General features: G+C 37.6%; 1 protein-coding gene across 1 annotated transcript; it reads right to left on the minus strand.

Moving 5' to 3' along the window:
- Positions 1-16019: 16019 nt before the first annotated feature.
- On the minus strand, positions 16020-19999 carry zic2a (zic family member 2 (odd-paired homolog, Drosophila), a). Its single transcript, XM_053497237.1, has 3 exons — positions 18460-19999; positions 17177-17340; positions 16020-17044 (listed from the first exon to the last, which is right to left on the minus strand). Exons 1-3 carry the CDS (start codon positions 19433-19435, stop codon positions 16850-16852), a joined length of 1335 nt encoding a protein of 444 aa, XP_053353212.1. The 5' UTR covers positions 19436-19999; the 3' UTR covers positions 16020-16849.
- Positions 20000-22246: the final 2247 nt, after the last annotated feature.

The raw sequence follows: 22246 nt of genomic DNA on the forward strand, positions 1-22246 counted from the left end.
GAGTCTACTGTGACCCCTGGATGACCCCAGGCCAGGTTCAGGCACAGTGCAGAGGTTAGGAGTAAGGGTTTTTTGTGGGGGTGTCAGCTCAGGGGCCATCTCAATTGCCCAGCGTGGCACAGGGCAAGCAAGGCTCGGCACAGCGTGGTCAGCAGGGTGGCCGCGCCACTCTTAAGGTCATGCTAATTGCCACACTCCACCACCGAGTCGGCACTTAGCGCTGTGGCCCTCTCTCAGAGCGAGGTGCAGGTGTTAGTGCCCTTTAAACCTTTAATTAAATATCACTGCAAAAGGTTAATACAGGAAGCAGGGTGTTCTAGCCCACTATTGAAGCATCACTGCAAAACTCCACTGCAATAAGAAAGCTTGGGGCAGAGAATCAAAAAAAGTGGAAGACATTTTATCAGCAACCATCATAGTGTATTACACTGTATGTCATATAATAGTCATAATATTGCTGTTCATGGAAATATATGTTTCTGTTGCTCTCTTAACAAGAGAGATGGGGCCCCAAATAATACCTGCTTTACTTTTTACTTCAGGTTATGGCTAATATCCCATAAAAATTCAAAAGAACATCTATTTATATATCATAAAGGCTGTCATCTGCCAATGCCGCAAATATGTTTTATGTGATTGTTAGGGCAATATACTTTTTAATTAATGAAAAAACCCTCACAGTTTACTGATAAAATACAACTTAGATTAATGTGGTAATATACGATACACTTGAACAAGCTATTTAAATACAAACATGGCAATTATGCACATATAAATCTAAATATCTCATACTCAAGCATTAAAAAACATGATTACATCCTTAACCAACTTAACCATCTTGAAGCAGAGCTCTTTGCACTGGAAATATTTCGAAATGCTAGGAAAATAGGTTCCAGGCCAAAATCAGAGCTGCGATATGAGACTTGGTAAATATTTTCCAGGGGATTTTTACAGTGTCTCTTTTACTGCATGGTGACTGGAGCACAGCTGGGAAAAAGGAGTACATATGATTGGTGTGACACTGGGTTCCAGCAGACAATTAACATAAATGACCCTAATTAACATCCGGGCAGTGTCAAGATTTCCTCAAGCAAAGCAGCATTGCCAAAGGAACAGATTTGGTTTGCCTAAGTCTTCTGCCTACATTGCCAAATATTGAATCCAGCCCAAGGGAGGTCAGTTCGTACACTCCTTATTTCACAGATGGATCTCACACTCTACAAAAGAATTTATTTACGTAGTAACGAGTAATTGCTCTATAATAACAAAAAAAAAAAAAAATCAGGAACCAAACACAAAATACAAACTTTGTGTAATTAATGTATTATTAATATAGATTTAAAGTTATATCATTTAATATCCATTACAATTAATATAATGGCATGGTCTAAGTGATTTTCTAAAGCTCTTCACATTTTAGCAAACGAAGAAGTATTTTCCTCAATGTCTAGCCATTTTTTAAATCACAGGATAATATTTTCATTGCTCCAATACAGACATCTTATTTCAACACATTTAATATTCATCAAGAGTCTGGAAGCCTCAGCCACAGCCAAATTTTCATACCATATTTTAGCAAGACAGAATAATCTCAGTTAACACAAGAGCAGGTCCTCTCTCCCTCTCTCTCACATGCGCTGTGTTGCCCCCTGCTGAGGTTTTGTTGTTTCCTGTTTTGTTAAATAATTAATTCTTCCCTGCTATTCCCCCACAATCTATAGTCAGCCATATGCAAAAGCCAGAGCAGGAGTCCTATAATCTATTAGATTTAATACAGTGGTTCACATGATGTGGTGAACAAATGTGCACTTAAAAGGTTTGTACATATAATTATACATATTATATAAAAAATATATAATTTTTGTTAAAACTCAGAATTCAACCTTGACGATTAAAGTTCATCTGTCTTTAAAAAAAATAGCTGATATTAATTATCTATTTCAGTTTTGTATACTGATGAGCTGGTGATGCATCATGGTTGTTGCAAGGTATCGTTGAATGTTGATAGTTAATAGTTCATGTGTTTGGGGTGAATAGTATTAATTTAATTGAAATAGTTTTTGTTGAGGTTGCAATAAGTTACAGAAAAAAAAATATTAAAATTTCTTCACTTCACAGAAGAACTTTTGTGACTTTTATGTTCTGAACTTGAGAAGCCAAACCATTAATTTCCCCTCACTATCTAGCTCCCTGTTCGACTACTATCTCTTAGCTTCTCTTGCTCTGTTGTTTTCTCTTTTTTAGTCTGTGTTTCCCCTCTTTCTTCCCTTCTCGCTTTTTCCCTCTCTCTGAGCTAGTGCAGGGGATGAGCTGCTACCCCGTGGTGAGGGCTGAATCTAGGGGCCACCTGCAGCAGCCACCACCAGCTCAGCCAAATGCCGCCGGCCTTCTTTGATATGAGCTCAGGCTGCCTTTACGCCCGCACACCCGCCTCACAGCCCAACAGCTAATGTGGGATATCAAACGGCTGTCGCCTGGTCTGTCTCACCCACTTTTTTGTCTCTCCTTCTTTTTTTGGTCCTTTCCCTCCGTCTCTATTTTTTTTCAGGGGCTTTGCTTTCGGGCTGTGGTTAATTCTATGCTGCAGCTAAGCACAGGGCCTTTCATAGGCACAGCTTGGGCTCCATGACCCAGGCGGCTGCCGCCATAGTCCTCCAGCTTATTTAGCAGGAGCTCAGCCAAAAATTACCAACCACTGGCAGCCATTTTTGTTGTCACCTGAGAGCAGACGAGGGAAATGCGAAACAGGCACACACACCAGAAACACACACAATCCCACCAAAATTAATTGTCCATGTTTGTTTTTTGTTTTTTTTTAAACAAAATGATCAGGACAAAATGAAAAACAAAATGAGAAATGTAAGTCCGGGATAATGGATAAACTGAAAAGAAAGCATAATTTTTTTCATTATATATTAGTGGCATAGTGCTATTCTTCTGTTGCTACACCAAAATGCCAACCAGGTATCTACATAAATAGCAGGAAAATTGTATTCAAGCATTTGCATCAGTATATAAATCTGCAAGCAACACATATTAATGCTGTTTATTTTGCATGCCTAAGGTAAGCAATTTAATAAAGAGGGTGGTGTGACAGTTGCCCACCTGTGAGGCAAGTGCTCTTTAAATGAATTGGATAAAATAAGTGCAGTAAACATCCTTACACATCATTAGGTCAAAACCAGACAGATATTTATTGTTCATAAAACCTTAAAATCTATTAATTTGACTAAGGAAAAAAAAAACTTGGGGTGGCTCTACATTTTTATTCTCACTCATTCACTCACTCCCTATAATGCTTATCTTGTTTAGGGTTACAGGTGGCCTGGAGTTTATCCCAGGGGACTCAGGGCACTAGGTGGTGTACACTCTGAACCGGGTGCCAATCCATCACAGGGCACACTCACTCACAAAACTCACACACTCATTCACACACAACAGGCAATTTGGAAATGCCAATTAGCCTAATCTGCATGTCTTTGGACTGTGGGAGGAAATCAGAGTGCTTGAAGTAAAACCCATCAAGAGAGGGAGAACATGCAAACTCCATGCACACAGACCTGTGGCTGGCATCGAACCCCCATCAAAGCCTGGAGGTGCAAGGCCACATGTTTAACCACTACACCACTGTGCCGTCTACATATTTATTACTAAGTCTTATTTAGTAATTAAAATGTATCAAAGGCTAAAGAAAATATAAAAACAATTCAATAAAGCATTATGAGATTGAAAACTGCTTTCCATTTTTAATGTTATGTTTAAAAGATTAGCAAGGGGGAGAAAACAATTATCATTGTGGTGACAATGTGCAAATTTGTGAGCAACCAATTTGTTCATTGACATAGCACACATACACACTAAGAAATAAACAATTGCTTAAACAAGTGCTGTGTATACAAACACCTACTTATAAAACCCGGCACACTGATGAACACACACAAACAGAGACACCTATCTCACACCTCAAGAACATGTGGTGATAAAACTAGAGCTAATTAAGTGACAGACAATTGAACTCAGGGGAGAAATTCCTGGGAATTACTATCAACAACTGGATCAACGTGGCAGGGAAGACAAGGTGTTTATTAGCCAGTTGTTCAGCACTTTGCACAGAGGTGCTAAAATGACTTACAACCTCCACTTTCTCCACCTTTACGGAGAGGTGGCATGCTTTAAGTGGTGCACAACACATTCCATAGGGGTGTCCTAAAAATCAACCTTTTGAAACCTTAATAAAGAGTTAATTGAAAGCAACAAAGAGAGCCTTGGTTAAACATACACGACTTATTAACATACAATTTACCTGGCAGTGTTCATATAGTTTAGAACTACAGTATATGGTCATTTTATTTCAATCCACAAAGGTAAAAAATATGTCTGCAGCTTTAAGAATAAAATAACTTTATTAATCCCAGAGGAAAATTGCTTTAATTGTGATAGCAGAAGTGAGCAGCATCCATGCTGGAATCTAGTGTCTGTATTTTTTTTAGTCTGTTAAAAAAACAATGCATATATTATTAACCCACATAGTCTCTTTTGCTTCAAAACATAGGAACAAAAACAGTACTGAACCAACCCCACTGACATCTCATTATCTCCGAGAGGAAAAAGCTGGTCAGACACAGAAAAACATTTATCTCCATAAGTAATATGTGATTTTTGGGAATCACATATTACAGCAAAAGCATGCAAAAAGCAGTGTTAAGATTCAATTATTTGTCACATGTACCATACAGCACAGTGAAATTATTTTTTTTTACAGATAGGGTTAAGAGTCCTGCTCAAGGGTTCAACAGTGGCAACTTAGCAGCGCTGGGCTTGAACCTCCGACCTTCCAATCAATAGCCCACAACCTTAACCAATTCAGCCACCACTTTTTTAAATTAAATAAATGAAATAAAAATACATAAACACACACAAATGGGATTGCAATAGTCTTTTAAATATCATCCAGAATCAGTTTTAAAATCCCTTTTCCTTAATCAATTAAAGGTGCAAATGTGAAAAATGTGTTAAATCCTGTTTTAGAAATGTCATTTAAACACAATGCAAATTGATTCCTACAAATTGAATACTATACATTTCCAGACACCCAGGAATCACAATGGCTATGATTCAAAAGATTGACCCTTAAATAACATGAAGTAAGTGTACAACTCATTGCATACTTTCCATGTAATTTGCACACCGGTACAACGGAAATGGCTTACATTATACATGACAATGGTAAAGCCTTTGAAGAAAGAGAAGTCTAGCGTTCATTACAGATTTCTCCCTTCAGTAGGATATGCTGCTTGCAATGGATGATGAATGACAATGGACACATCTGCATCATAAATGATGGTGGATGTCCTGATAACGTTGAGGCACATTGTCTGCATGTTGTACACCTATGTCTGAATGTAGAGTCTATTGTAAAAATTCCTCCAAAAGTATCTGTGAAGTACCCTAAAGAATTCCCACTAAGTGCCTATTACTTGGACATAGTGGGTAAGTTCCTGGTCAAATGCATTCTTTTGTAAAGTTAATGTACCACACATTCATGACTAGAGCTCAGAAAGTACTTTGGCTGGACACATTTCCTGTTTCTTATCATCAGTGGCTATTCAAACTCTACTTTATGATGTAAGAATAGACGAATGCTACATTACCATTTGCATGATATCTCAAAACATCTGTTTTCTTTACAGTCAAGAGTCTACTCTTAAAGATCATTTTGTTTTATTTATTTATTTTTTTTACTTCTGATGATTTTGCCATTTAAATTTTCACATAGAAATAGTTTTAATTTGTTCCACAAGTTTCATGTGGATTAAAAAATAATTATTTCCTTTTTGTGAAAAGTTTATCATCTGACACGATTTTCGCACAACCATAATACTATAACTTTCCAATAATTGTTAAGTGCTTCTTGTCCTTGGCTAGTAAAAACATGGCTTGCATTTTTGCTAAGAAGAGCCAAATGAAGGAGACAGAGGTTGAAAATCTTGGGAGGGAACAAAAGCGCAATGAGGTTTTAAGCACCTACATTTTTTCCCAAGGTCTGTAAAGGTTAAACTCAAGTGACTGGTAACAATTCCATTATGTGGTGAGTTCCTCATTGGCCTCCAGAAGCGTGCATGTAAAACTGTAGAGGAGTCCTCTCCTGGGAGACCCCTGTGCACAGCAGGTTAACCTGTCAGTGCTTTTTTTAAGGTCTGATTGCTGAGCCCCCTGTAGCTTGAGGTAAACTGACAATTTTCCATCAGCAGGGAAGGTGGCTTTATTAGTGGTGTGGGGGGAGTAAATTCAAGCGCACAGGGCATTGTTCCCTCCGATGACGGATTAACATATGTGAGGTCCAATCAATTAGCTCAGTGCTGAGACAAAACCAGGGTGGCTAATGAACAGGTCTTCTCCAAACAAAACATAGAGAGTATTTTCCATGAAGAGCAAAACATTTTAAAAATAGATGTGTGTATATGTGTGTGTGTGTGTGTGTGTGTGTGTGTGTGTGTGTGTGTGTGCGCGTGCTTGATAGCTCATACCCCAGAAGTCAGGTACTATTTGAGGTATTGATTGCCTGAGAGTTCTTCCCCCTGTGGCTGGCAGGAGCCAACAGTTATGAAATCACCTATACAGTAAGCAGTAGGCAAAGAAGTAAGCTGCAGAAAATAGCACTGTTTCTTCACTGCAATTGCACAAGCATCAGTTTGCTCTTTTTCCTCAAATGGCAAATCAATATGTTGCTCAGCCACACATAAACACAAACTTGAAGTCTGTGCATCGGTTCTTATGTGAACATACTGTAAGGGAGGAAAAGTTACTCTTTTCAAGATTCTTTTGACCTTTTTTTCTTCCTTTTCAAATTATGACAGGGCTGCCATAGCTGTATCCTGAATGCTTTTTACATTTAAAGTAATGACGCATGCAGCTATGTGCATGTAGGTAGCAAAATGTCAAGTTTAAAAATTATAACCAAACCTAAAGGAAACCCAACAAAGTGATCACAAGGACCATGGATAATAACCTGCTAAAAATGTAAAGTGCAAAACAAGTGAAATGTGATTTAAAAAGTAATAGAATGCTGCACTGAAACATCTGAAATGATTTTGAAAAAAAGTTACCTAAAAAGATGAGTGAGTGGATGTCATGACATTACCAGACCTAGAGGTCAGACTCATTTGACCGACAAGCTGTCAAAAAAAAAAAAAAAAAAAAAAAAAAAATATATATATATATATATATATATATATATATATATATATATATATACTGAATATATATTCAAATAAGTAATGTACATAGAGCATCGTCTTTTGGTTGACATGCACATGAATACATCAAGGTACCCAGTTGCTGGTGACACAGAAGGATGTGGCTGATATGTATGGTTTTTAAACTGATTTTTAATAGGCAACTTCCATATTCAGATTTTAACCAAAAAATGGTTGTCAGTGTAGTTTAGATTTTTTAGCAAAATTTGAGCAAGTCTCATTAATGTCACTAAAAACTTAAAAAAAAAATTGAAACATCAAATGAAAATCAGGACAATAATTTGCTAAATTTGTATTTATCAAATCCAAGGCATATGTTCAGAATGGGCCGAAAACCCTTACGGTAATTATACAGTGTATAGCAAGAATGAATCATTTAAACATCTAAAACACACATATACACACAGAATTATGGCACAGCCTGACCTTAATAAGGGGACGCTGCTAGTGAAGACTAACATGGAGTCTGGGGTTGGATTCCAAGCAGCATGGCGCCATTTAATCCAGCCCTTGATTAACTCATCGTCTGTCCACTTGTCCTACAGACATGTGCTGACATGTCATAATCATCATAATTCTCATCAGCCTCCAAGCTCGCTCCCTGGCTTCTTGATTAGGGCCCAATTCCCAGAAGGGCCTTGCTTAACACTTAATAATTCCTCTCAGCTACACACCAATGTACCATGGCCCTTCAATTAAACATAGGATGTCTAACATGCACACTTACTCTGGGTGAACTTGAACTCAAACTCAAAATCACTACAACACTAGAACAATTGTTGATTTCCATGCAGTTGTTGAAATGTCACTTCTATTTGTGGACAATAAAAAAACATTTCTACAAATGTCTGAATTCTGTTTTACTTTTAAAATTATTTCCTCCATCTTGCTTCCTTGATTAAGGCATATGTAAGGACTGGTATACCTTTTAGGCAATTTTCTTTCCCCTGTGCTTTATCCCCATCTGGGTTTCCTATTCATTTCCCAACTGAGGATGACAAGAGGCCTTGTATGGGTGTCCAAGTCTGGCCGAACACTCACCAGAGACTACAGTGACCCACACTTCTTGCACAAGGCCAGCAAGGTGGGAAATAAGCACACTCATTTCCCCTGGACCCAGATACTGTTTGCTTATCAACACTGCTCCTAAGGGTCATGTCTCAGAGATGTGACAGTCACGAGACAGCACACACATTTGCCCATGCACGTGCTGGGCTCTTCAGGGCTGCAGTTTATTCATGTGCATGCTCTAAACAAGTGGCAGCAATACCTTGAATGATGCGCTTCTGATACTCGGTAGGAGTTTGCATCCTTTTTCACAGTCTTGTCAGTTTGTTGTTTTTTTTTCAATCAAGATATTGAAATTTTTTCTGCTAAGGTTTGGTTATAGTGAAAATAAAAAGATTGAAGGATTACATAACATGCCAAAGATAAACAAAGACTCTTTTAACTAGACTGGCTTTATTAATATCAATAAATTAAATTATATTTTATAATATTTATATTGTAAAATAGTTAATATTGATTTCTTCACTAATGGTGTAATCAAGTCAAAAGACTACTAAATTGTCACAACTTCAGTCTTGCCAGGCCAGCATTACATGCATGTTTACTTATAGCTGGCAATCTTTAAAGTACTTTATGTAGATTTTGTTTTTATTTTTTATTTTTAGAAAATCACCGTAGTTCTCATCTAACATTTTCCTTCACTGTTATGACACACAAAAAAATTGCTATGCTGAATTTACCATCATAAACTACCCGAAATGTTAAACCCTGTATATAAGTAAGTATTAGCTTCAGATTACAGAAGCAAATTGTAAGAATTAGAATCCTTGTGGATTTGATGTGTTAAGCAATTTTCACCAAACTCAGTTGTTGACTCTGTAAAAGATTTAGTAATTATCATCATTTTCACTTTGTCTCACAAATAATATGTCCCAATAGCAGCATCTCATTTGAGCTGAGGTCATGAGGGAATCCTCACACATTGCAGAACTGTCATCAAATACAATCTGTCCCACTCATTCTAATCACAATCACCCTGATCATTCACTCAAAGTTGCTGGTTGTTCTCCAAATTGACATGTGTCAGGTGCTACTTGACTAGCCACTGATGAGCTCACTGACCGTGAGTGCATAGACTGTCAAGGGAATCCAGGCATCCAGCATGGACATTAGGCATTCAAAGTCAATCAAATTAGCTCCTTCCAGCCCACTTACCCTAGCAGCAATGACCTCCTCTTCAAACCGATCGCTTTGCACTGGCAAAATTGATAGGTGATCTAAAATGCACCCCACAAAGTAATACATACATTAAGGTATAGTTTAAAAATGAACAATTTTATAGCATGTCATACGACCTTTTCTTCCTAGTGCCTTCAGCATTATTTTGAAGGAATGAGTATCATATTGAACTAATATTTGCATGAGACAAAGATGTTTTTGTTGTATTCTGAGAGCTCTGCAGGCAATGGGCCTCCTCTTGAGAAGACCAGAGAGCAAAAATAAAAAAAATTAGGACCAGTTCTACAACTTTTTGAACAGGAATCTATTTTACACAGACTGCTACTGTTTTGATGTTCATCTTCAACTATTTTTGGTTGTTTAAATAACCTGTGGATTGCCACTTATGAACTCTTGATGTGGGTAAAGTCAAAAAGTTGTAAGACATTAGATATTCACAGGGATATCGAACCAAATCCTTAGTGTAAAGCAGTTTTCAATCCACTGGGATTCTTCCATTTGCTTTTGAGATTTTGTTAAAGATGGTGAAGGAAAAAAAGTAAACAGCACACAGCTGGGAAGAGGCCTGAACATGAGAGGCCAGGGAGGAGGTGGAAACCCTCCTTCTTATCATGAAGAATGCCATCCACATTCTTTTCTCTGAACTCATTTACATCTTGCTGAATTGCTGGTATTTTTGTACGTTTAACTATATCTTAAACAAAGATCAGTCACATGTGCAAAGAATATGATATGCATATTAAAAGTTGAGTTTATATAACTTTGGTTATCAAAAAGTTGTCTACAACATTTGGTGTTAAACAGCGGCTACATGTGGAGGCAATGGTACCAAAAGCCCTTAAGACATAAAAAAAAATGAATTCTACATTTTCTCTACATGCTTATCATAAACCTGTAATGGTATTGGAGAAACCCATTTGAGTCCCATTTGTTATGGAAAACCAGATTTATGAGAATAGCCAACTGACCCTCTTAAAAGCAATAATGAGCAAATTAGGAATGGAAATGATCTCTTGAAGAAAGAAAGTGCTGGTGATATAACCCAGGGCAAATTTAATGGCAGATTCATTAACAAAAAAAATGGCGAAGAGCAGAAAAGGGCTCATTCCTTTCTGTCATTAGGACCCTGTAAACAGAACTGTAAGAGCATCCTTAGGCCCCATGCTTCCCTGAGGCAGAAAGCTGCAGTGTTTAAGGATCAAAGAGATGAGGTGTAGTAGTGGTGTGACTCTGGGTTTATAGGTGTAGGGAAATTGAAAATTTCCTTAATCTTTTGTGGCCTACTTTTTAAAAAGTGGGACAAAGTATCATAATGTTCTCTCACACTGCTGATCCACAAGTTGAGATTTTCCACCATAAAGGAAATTATTAAATGCTCCGTATAGAATGTTTATATAGGAAATATTTAGTAAATTATATTTTATGCTTAATGAGCTGTTTAGCTAAATTAACATTGATTATTTGGTGTGATCATTTTTATGTAATAAAAGGAACAGATAACTTTACTACTATAAATTATTGTGATCCACTCATTTTTGGATGCTGTTTAGCATTTAAAACACTGTAGATAGGCTATATTATACACAATGAAATTATTTTTATGTAAGGCTTTTTCAAGGTAATCATAAAAAAAACAGTGAACAAACAACAAGTGTTTTATGACAAAAAATATACAAATAGCATGGTTTATATTGTACTTGTCCTGATTGACAGCCACAAATCCTGCCTTTAGAACACTCATGTAAATTTAGCCTGTAAAAGAAAGAGTGCTTCACATTGGAAGTTAATTCCATGCCATGCGTATGCCATGTTTATGGGTGTTGCCAGTACACGCTTCCTTCAGGAGTTTCAGGCATTTTTCTTTGTTTCCCTGGAACTGATGTGCGGCCATTTCCAGTTGCTCACAAAAAAGCAAACTAAGCTTTGGAGAAAAGGCAGCAGTCACCTATTCCCGACATGATGAAAGTCATCTTGAGTGCCACAGGAAACCCAACTGTATATAATCTTTCACAGAACCACAACAGAGTGAGAGATGGCTTGAGGAAAGCCTAATTCAGAATAAAAGAAGTGGGGGGAGGGGGAGGAGCTTAAGTGTCACTAGTATACTAAAGAGCCTACCTGTTTAGGTTCTTCTTACATTCAAAGCATCTTGGTGATTTAGGATAGTTATGACTGTCTCCTACAGATCCCCTTTTTAGTGTAAAATCCTATGCCACAGTGTCCAAGGAAGAAATTAATATGTGTATATGATGTAAACTAGATAAACACACTAGATAACCGCAAAAGGCGGAAAAAAAAGTGATAATACCCTGTTACATGTCTGAATATAATTAGTAACTCAAGAGTGGGGTGGACCTGAGAAATGAGGAAAGGGGGAAAAGTCACTTAAAGTCAAAGTTTATCAAATAAAAATAATGGCTGAGTAAAGTTATTGCTGATTCAAAATCACAAAGGTAAATCTTATAAATAAATAAAGAAAGAAAATAAAAGAAAGTTTTATAAAAATCAGTTCAGATAATAAATTAAGTAGAATTATAATTAGAATAGAATAGAATAGAAAATATAAGAGAACTTCAGGTATTAATAAAAAAAAAATTAATAACAAGCAGGTAATTCACACAGATGGATTGGCTAGGATAAACCATACCTAAAATAGATAGATAGATAGATAGATAGATAGATAGATAGATAGATAGATAGATAGATAGATAGATAGTATAAGAGAACTATAGTATAAGAGATCTTATATAATAAATATAAGAGAACTTCAGGTATTAATAAAAAAAAAATTAATAACAAGCAGGTAATTTACACAGATGGATTGGCTAGGATAAACCATACCTAAAATAGATAGATAGATAGATAGATAGATAGATAGATAGATAGATAGATAGATAGATAGATAGACTGACTGCAAATATTGCTATATATGTTTTTCCCGTGTTTTCCTCTCCACCAATATTCATTCAGTCAAATAAGGATTTACCTTATATGTTGGTGTGAATATAATACAATAATACAAACACTATATACTTAACTTAATATTAATATTAATAAAAGTTTATAATTAAAATCACAATAGTTTTTCCAAAATAATAGCTTAATTCCTCTTCGCTAGTCTTCACGCAGATATTTCTTTGATATGAACATCAAGCAAACAATGTTGCGTTGGTTTATTTTTCTGACATCAGTGTGAAGAGAACGTTAGATGTCAAAGCGTGTTGCCTGCGAGGTTACTTTTTTGAAAGCTGCATTGATAATATTGCGATATCCCATAGGCAGAGCACGGATATATTTCAGTATGTATTTACCTCATGGAGATAAACGCTTAGTAAAGGCGATCAGTCCAAAATAAACATTTATGTATTCCGCGAAAGGATTTCGTAACTTAATCACGTTTACCGAGATAAAGAAAAGTGTGCTGTTAGACCTCATAACATAGTGAGAGCGTGCCTCGGTTTGGTGTGTTCTGTTTGCTTGTTTGCTTCTACAGATACGGTTCTAATGGTTCGGCGAACAGGAGGTGAAAAGCAAAAACAGTAAACTGAATGATTTTTTTTTTATAGAAGTGATGGCTTCTATAAAGGACCAAGCACCTGCTTTACAGAATTTAATTTACATATAAACATCTAAAGACAATCAAAAACATATGACAGTGTCCAAAATGTTGCTTATAAAACATACTTATTGTATATCTATCTGTGCGTGGGCTAAGTCATTTTGGGCCATCGATTGCGACATCTATTTCTTGCTCACACTTTATTTGTTTATTTATTTATTCATTCGAACTTCTAAACAATTACCATCAGACGCGCGCGCGCGTGTGTGTGTGTGTGTTTTATTACAGTTAGGTGCAAATTTGTTTGTCGTTGTTCACAGTCACAATCGAGCATTCACATCATTTCGGAATCATTCTTGTTCTTATTTATTTGCCTGGTTGTTTGTTTTATTTGTCATTTTGTAAAAAATCACTGTGTGTGTGCGTGCGTGCGTCTGTGTGTGTGTGTGTGTGTGTGAGAGAGAGAGAGAGAGAGAGAGAGAGAGAGCGTCATGCATTGTAGGCTGTATAATGTTGCTGCCTTAGCACTGACTTTTTTTTTATAGTAAGCGCTTCTTGCTATTCAGAATTATGACTTCTACATTAAAACATTTGGACGTCACGTTGGGCGTGGCCGATACGTTCTGGTCGGTACTCTATTACAATGCTCAAGTTGCGCTTTATAGACATTTATGGGTATTAAGATTTGATTAGAAAACGTTTTCGTTTTAAATGACTACTGCTGATTTATTGAGATAAGTAACGATTTACTACTTTATACCGTTACAGAATAAATAAAAGCTGTGACAATTAACGCACATGAACATTTTAAATAATTATGTGATGCACCCACTCCAATAGAAAGTGATCATTCTACACAAACAGAAATGTAGCTATACACATAAAGACACGTATTTAAACATTTTAATGAATTAGTCTATTTACAAAAAGGTTCCCTGATTTAGCGTTTTCTGTATGCACGTCTTTAGACAAGTGGGGGGATGTATGTGTGCCCATAGCCACACGCGTCCGTGTTCTTGCAGGTGTGGATCCAATCGGTGGAAAATTAAGCCAACCATTACTTTAATTATTAAGAGTGGGGACTGATCGCAGATGGCCTATATCTTTTACAGTACGAGTTAACCCACGGGTTCGGAAACACACAAAATAATTAAAAACTATTTATCTAATACTGGATACATGCAGGATACTTTTGTCGTTCTAAAAAAATTAAGTTATTGGTACAAATAATTTAACGACACAAATAAAATCTATAGCAATTAGTATTTGGGGGTGCGTGTGTGCGCGCTCAGAGATGTAGCGCTGCCGAGTGCGCGCATTTACTAGTGAGCGCAGCGTGTGGTAGGTGAAGTCTACTCTTAGAGACAGTGAGTATGAATAAATACATTTAATATGACATTACAAACTCTACAAGTATTCGCAAACCGCACTAAGGGAGAAAAAAATGTCGCAATAATAAATGCACACTAGAAAACGCGTGAGATCATGATTTGTATATATAGTTTGGAGATTTGATGGGTCCATACGTTGCATCACATTTAATCAAGACCAAGTTGATTCGTTTATCGCTGCTAAATTGTTATATCTATTAAATGAATTTGTGTTTTGGCTCGTAAAGAGTTTTGCGTTGTTTTGTACGAATCAATAATAGAGCAACGTGCGGCCCGGAGGAACCAGTGGCGGAGAGAGCGCCTCTGCGTGACATTGACCTTTCACGCTCCCTACAGGTCACGCTTAGACCAGGTGATCAGCTCCAACAGATCAACACACAGTCCAGTCATGGAGACTGTAAGTAACAACCGTAAAGTCAAGCACAGGTGACTGCCCTGAAGCTCTAGAGTTTCCTGCTTAGCCTGACACAGCAGATATAGGCTATCAAAATTGTAATTTCTTTATATGGATCTGCCTAGACCCATTATTTGATCCTATCTAAATATAGATACCAGATACTTGCTAACACTTTGGTCATAGGTTTTTACAAAGGCACTGGATGACAGTTGTCATAATTTTCACAGCTGCCATCTCGGGAAACACCACAGGGTTGACGAACATAAATATATAAATATATTGCGGCAATATCCAGACCGTGTCAAAATGATAGCGCTCCATAGCAGTTACTAGAGTTAGTGTAGTACGTTGTTCTGACGTGGGGTTAGAAGTAACCTACCATTTTTCATAGCAGGGGTCTTCACTGCTAGGTAAAAAAAAAGAAAAGAAAACACGCAAATGTTTCGTTTCGTCTCCCTCGAGTCTAGTCAGCGTTTTTTTTCCTGACAGAAGGAGGTTTAATTGGTGAGTTTACATTTATTTATTTTTTTGTTAGAGTTGTGTTTGTTTGCCGACCGACCTGACAGTTATCAGCTACTTCTGTATTGGTGGGAGTTATCTTTAAAATGCCACTAAACAACTACTTTAAAATGTTATACATTTAGAATGCTATCGTGTTGCGTATATAAAGTAAGGCACAAATTCAGTATGAATGGGTTTAATACAAACTCACAATCTATTGCATGTATTTCTATCACAACAAAGTGCTAAATAGACAAGCGCCTTATTGCCCTCCAACCATGTTCATGGTTATGCAATTTAACATAAAAATTAAACCCTAGCAAAGAGAGAGAATCTGGACACTGGTCTTCCCCAAAAATAAATGAAATCACGTAGATACAATTCCAATCATAATAATAATTTTTAAAAATTCATTAGCATAAATACGCTTTATTAACAACGCTGTCTGTAAGATCGGATGTATGAAGTTTATTTTAATAACCCAACCAATTTTGGACGGGGCAAGAAGGTGTGTGTGTGTGTGTGGGGGGGGGGGGGGAATCAATGAAACCTCATTAATAAAAGAAAACGAAAAAACACCCATAGATGTATTCTATAATAAAACCACTTTGTACCAGATTAACAAAATGTGCAGATGCACAACAGTGAAAACGAAAAAGCACGAGAGATTATGAACAGTTTAACACTTGAACCACATTTTATTATATTTGTATGCAGTATTTTTTTTATCACAATAATGGAGAAAACACCTCTTGAACTTTTGAACAAAAACACATAACAAAACACCTGCCCCTGTTCAGCTCGTAATTGTACATATTTATAGTAAAGAAACATTCTTTATAAATATTGTTTCATCTGTTGCAAGTAAATACCATAATTTAATTACAAATGGATAAATATGGCAGTCGATATTTACAAAAGGAAGGGTGTGGTAGCAGAAAATTGAACTGCACGACGTGTATTTTCCTCACATCTTCCAAATATATTTCACAATTTGAACTTGCAAAGCACAGAACATCACAAGTTAAGCCCAGCAAACGAAAAATATACATTCACAAGCAAATATTGTGTTCGTCTTCGTTAAGTGTTGACTTTGGCACTCATACCAGTTAATAGATGTTTTAGGTACAATCAGCTTGCCATTATGAGAGCACAATATTTATGACCATGTACAACTTTTATCGTAATATGTGCACTAAAAGTCTGGTTAGAGAAATAGCTACCATTGAAGCGACATCTATACACCAAAGAATGAAAAATAAAAACCTGACAAAATCTATTACAGCAATTGGGAAAAGGGTGCAAAGTATTTACAAGAGAATGAGTGCTTCTTTGTGCACGTTTCTTCGGTTGATGAGGATCACTCCCGGGAGAATAGCGCAAGATACAGGCTTAGGCCTAGTAGTTGTACAAGTCTCAGTTAGACCCCAGGTCTTACTGGATCAGTGTGTGTTTGTGGGTATGTATGTGAAATACATCTTTGTGGACTAATCCAGTCCTAAACATACCACTCACTGAAGTTGGACGACAGGCCGCTGTGTGCGTTTGAGCTGTGTACGCCGGACGAGGGCGACAGGTTAGTGTTGCTCTGGGTCTCGGTGGAGGGTGACACCAGCCCGGGGGGTGTGGACGACTCATATCCAGAACTGGCTGCCGGTGACGAGTCGGACCCTGACGGGGAAGATTCGTGAACCTGTAAAAAGGACAAAAATCGACCAATTAATTAACCAGTGAATTCTCCATTATTTCAGTGTGATTAATAACAGTAGAATGTGGCAGAAACTTCAACATAATTCGTTTGGTGATTTATTTTTTCAAGAATTACCTTCATGTGCTTTCGAAGAGAACTGGGATGAGTGTAGGATTTGTCGCACATTTTGCACAAATATGGTTTGTCTGACGTGTGCACGTGCATGTGCTTCTTCCGGTCACTGCTGTTTGCAAAGCGCCTGTCGCAGCCTTCAAACTCACACTGGAATGGTTTCTCCCCTGTAGGAAATAAACAACGAAGAAAACCTTTGCATTTAATACTTCCCTTATTAGCAGTGTACATAAGGACAAAACAAATAAATTTTGCCCTAAGGTAAAGTGATTCCTTTTTCTGCAATATGCAGGTCTACAATGTACCAATTAGTGTGTTAAAATGCATGCAGACACAAGAGCTCTTAAAAAGCGCAATTAACTGCATTGCAACTGACTCTTCTAAAAAGTAAACTGTCTTCTCACAACTTAATGGTAAATGGTTAAAGATGCCAGTTTAAAATGAAATGTTTTAAAAAATGAGCAACAACCAAGCGCTAGTTATTTTCACTTCGTAAAGTAGCTACAAAGTTATTTTACCGAATGTGGTTAAGCTGACAACTGTTAAGCTTAGCCGTTAAAAAAATAAATAAATAAATCGACAGCTCGATTTAGCCATGATCTGGTGTTGCAGTGAATATTGGATTGGTATGACTATAATTAATTTAAATCTGCATATATGGCCTGTCCTGTTCATAGAAACATGCATAGGCCATTAAGGAAAACAACAGGCCTCAAAAATTCTTTTAAAAGGTGAGAGGGAATGATGACTGTACAATTCGTGATCGATTATGGCAATTATTCATCAGGTCAAAAAAAGAATAGTTTGCTTCAGCAAAATTAATTTTAAACTCCTGACGTAGCGCGAGAGCATTGGCCACGAAGACGTTAAAACGCGAGTAGAGATTTACGGCGCCGCTATGCACGCTACGCCTTAACGGGAAAGGAGGTTTAGCCTCGCCAGCGACCCGCTCAAAGTTTGCAAATCACAAAATCCTCAGCAATCTGTTACATAATTTATTACAGTGATAAAAATTCATCGCGTCTATTTAAACTGCGTCAACCCATAATCGATTCAGATTCTTCAATTTTTTAAAGATGAACTTACGTTCCATTTGAAACGCTCACATTTTAAATATATTATTTCAGCCTAAAGCAATATCAATTATCAATAAAATGAGTTTAATGAGTATTTAAACAGTAAAAATAATTTAACAGAACATTTAAAGTAACGAGTAAATATTGTGTCGCATCAACCAACTAATTCGTTGAACACAAGTCAAGCATGAACAAACTTCATATAATTACCTGTGTGTGTTCTCTTGTGAATCTTCAAATTCTCTGATCGTGCGAATACTTTGCCACAACCAGGGAACGGACAGGGGAAAGGTTTCTCTCCTGTGTGTACGCGAATGTGATTCACTAATTTGTATTTAGCTTTGAATGGTTTGCTTTCCCGCGGACAATCTTCCCAAAAGCAGACGTGGTTGCTTTGCTCCGGTCCTCCGACGTGCTCAACTGAGACATGGGTGACAAGCTCGTGCATTGTGCTAAAAGTTTTATTGCAACTTTTCTTAGGGTTGTTCAACTGCTCCGGATCGATCCATTTGCAGATAAGCTCTTGCTTGATGCACTGTTGCCGCATGTAGCGAAAGAAGGCACCGGGATGGTGGTGATGCGCTGCCATGTTCATCCCCATATTCATATTCATGGAGCCGTACTGGTTGTGGAGCTGGGCTGCTGAATAAGGGTCGGTTCGAGGGCTTGAGACCTGGTGGTACTGGTCTGATCGTCCGAATACCTCGCCCGGTAGTCCAAGGCGCATTTGCCCGTTGAGCACGTTTGGGGATCCATGAGAGGCGTGCTGGTCGTGGATTCCAGGGAACAGGATGTGGCCTTGGCTGTCTGCGTGGGAATGGTGCAGGGACCCCGCAGTGGGGCCGAAGATGGCATGCTGGCCGCTCGCCGGGGGCGATTCTCCGAAACCTCGGCTGCGGAAAAGAAAGTCCCGCGTCGAGTTGAACGGCGAGCTCGCATACGAGGTGACATGAGCCGCGTGCGCGCCCAGTGCCGCGGCGGGATAAGCGGGGGCTTGTGAGGTGAACGCAGAGCTCTGTCCGGGGGAGAGATCGTGGTTCAGTTTAAAAGCGCCCATGTGCGCAGAATCAACGAAGCTGTTCTGCGCTAAACTCAAGTCCCTGTCCTGCATGTCGCTCGCCGCGTGATGCCTCGCAAATGTTCCCACTCCCAAGCCAGGGAACTGGTGCCCAGCGTCCAGTAACATATTTCTTACTTAATACAAATTTTGTTTAAACCAGTTTGCCTGTGACGGCCCTGATAAACGCCAAATAAACAGAGAAGCCTGTTAGCTATGGAAGTAATAACTTCCAGATCTGAAAACACGACATGAGGTAAAACTTATATACTAATCCTCACACACGGAAAAAAAAATCAGACGCGCTCTTACTCAGATCGTCTATATTTTTTTCTTCTTTTCTATAACTTCTAACTTAAAATCCCAGTCAAAGGGAAATAAATTCCTTAGCGCCTTCCCGTTTAAAACGAGTCGGAAAAAAACAACTGATTAGCTTACTGTGTCTTGTTTAAACGCGCGGTGCGTTCTTGAAGCATCTCGGATCGGGATGTTTATTTCTCTCTCTCTCGCTCTTCTGTGTTTATCTCGGAGGGTCTGTCTTTCTCAGTGGACTGGCACTACCTCTTCTTACGCCCCCTTTAACTGGAGAGCGGTCACTCGTTTGGCGCTGTCTCATTGGCTCTCGAGCCTCATCAATCCCATAGGTCCCTCCAATAGCACGCGCTTCTTTGGCGACTAATAGTCGATCGCCATTTTTCCACTGATAATTACCGCCTACTTTTTTTTTCGCCGAGCTTTTTCTCAGTATATACGGAAATCAAGGCAAAAAAGCTACTGTTTTATGATAGCGTTTGCAACATTAGTACACAATAGCATACTATAGATCAACCTGTACATCTTTATATAAAGCACGCAGTTATCAGGACTGAACTGTTCGATCTTTTACCATATATGTTATTTACATAAATCCTCTTTGGGGATTCGTTATGGGCAAATCAAATTATTGCGCACCATAAAAACTGCTATCCAGCATTCAGACATAGGTTGCTCAAATAAAATAAAAAGCCGTATCACTCGGTGTAACGTACTATAGGTAAGTAATCGCACAACTGCTGCCACAATGCAGATTTAAAAGTCTAGTTTGGGATAGGTTTATTAGAGCAGCAGCCAATGGCAAGAACACTGAGTCTTTTTCAGACTGCATGATTAATTTCAGTTTAAGCACTGTACTCATGGAAGACATGGAAGTAACTGATTGTGATTTTTTTGTGAGTAAGAAAAAACCTTTTTTTTTTTTACACAATTTAAAATGAGTTTCATTATTATAATATTTATTATTCTTTTTCAGATGACTGCTTGTAGAATGATTTTAGTTCTATAGTACAACCAAGAGTATTACAACGACCACAAAAATATAACATAATAAGACAAATGTTAGAAAAAGCAGAGAATATGGTGCTTTAATACCAGTCTTTATATTCTTATTCGTATTATATAATCTATTAATGCATAATGAATTACAAAATTATTGCTCCATAATTTTCAAGATCAACCAATGAGTGCGATATATATATATATATATATATATATATATATATATATATATATATATATATATATATATATAGTCCTGACCGTCTAAAATTGATTTATTTGTAATATATATATATATATATATATATATAATATATATTATCACTGCCACGCGCAATAAAAGTAAATTCACTGGGGATGTGTTTAGGATTAAATGCCAACACAAGAGAAAAAACAAGCTTTTACTTACACTTTCCCGGAGCTCTTGTTCCAAAAGATCCCGGTGCAACACGATTTACACATAATCTTTTCTCTTTTCTCGCTTGAAACAGCAAATAACTGGGCGGAAGAAGCAGAAGAAGTGTAAAACTTCTGGGATTGTGTGCTTCTCAGCTCAAAGCCCCGCAGCTTAAACGTTATAGACCATTCTTCCCAAGACCATTTCTTCCCTCTCCGCAGGAAACACAGGATCTGATCCAAGTTCAAAGTCACGTCTGCCGACCTCTCTAAGAAGTTCTTTATTTCTCAAGGAAACCACAAAACCTTTCCCTCTTGCCATGGGTAGGAAAAAAAGAAGAAAAAAGACATTAGAAAGAGCGGCGACGCATTCGGGCTGGGGCGGCAAGTCGTAGCTTCTGTTACTCTTTTGCCATAGAGAAGAAGAAAAACACTAAAAATGGTAAACCACATTTATTCCCAACGTCCACACTGAGGTAGTAAAACTCAAACAGGCATGGTGACCATCACAAGCTCTTTACCACACTTCTTACTGTGCTCAGGCAACATAAAAATTAGGCCACCATAAATGCCTAGTTTCAGTGTGACAGCACCACTTTACACACAACAACAAAATATGTCTTCGGTTTGACGTTATCAATATGCTGGTTACTTTCATTGTCCCTGGCGGTTTTCATGGGTGTTTGACCTACGGCCTATGAAGACCTCATATGTGGCCCCTTGAACAAACTATGTAAAGAACATCCCTGTTAAAACAAAAACCCCTATTAAATAAAGATTGGTAATAAAGATAACATGGCGTCCAAAAAGTAATGTGCATTTTATTTTTCTGCAACACACACACACACACACACACACAACGCATTCGCCAGCTGAGGTTACACATTGCGTATTCTCTAATGTTTCTCATTACCATAAAAATAATAAAGTTTCTTAACAAGGTAGGCATATTCAGAATATATTCCATACATAATACCATACATAAACCTTATAGATATTAACACTTATGTAGGAACATTTTAAACAGTTTTAAACATAATATTAAGAATCCTGAAGCATGAAACAATGTTCCTAATTAATTGTAAATTAAACAAATTTCGATTTTATCTAATAGCGAGTTTTTATCTGTCTAGGCTGCTTCCAACAGGTTATAACCTGGACAACCACACGACAGCTAGTTGATGAGTATTTAATCAATGCCGGCATTTTATTCTACCTGAAATAGTCTAC

Source organism: Clarias gariepinus, chromosome 5, assembly GCF_024256425.1.
Source record: "Clarias gariepinus isolate MV-2021 ecotype Netherlands chromosome 5, CGAR_prim_01v2, whole genome shotgun sequence".
Taxonomy (NCBI): Eukaryota; Metazoa; Chordata; class Actinopteri; order Siluriformes; family Clariidae; genus Clarias; species Clarias gariepinus.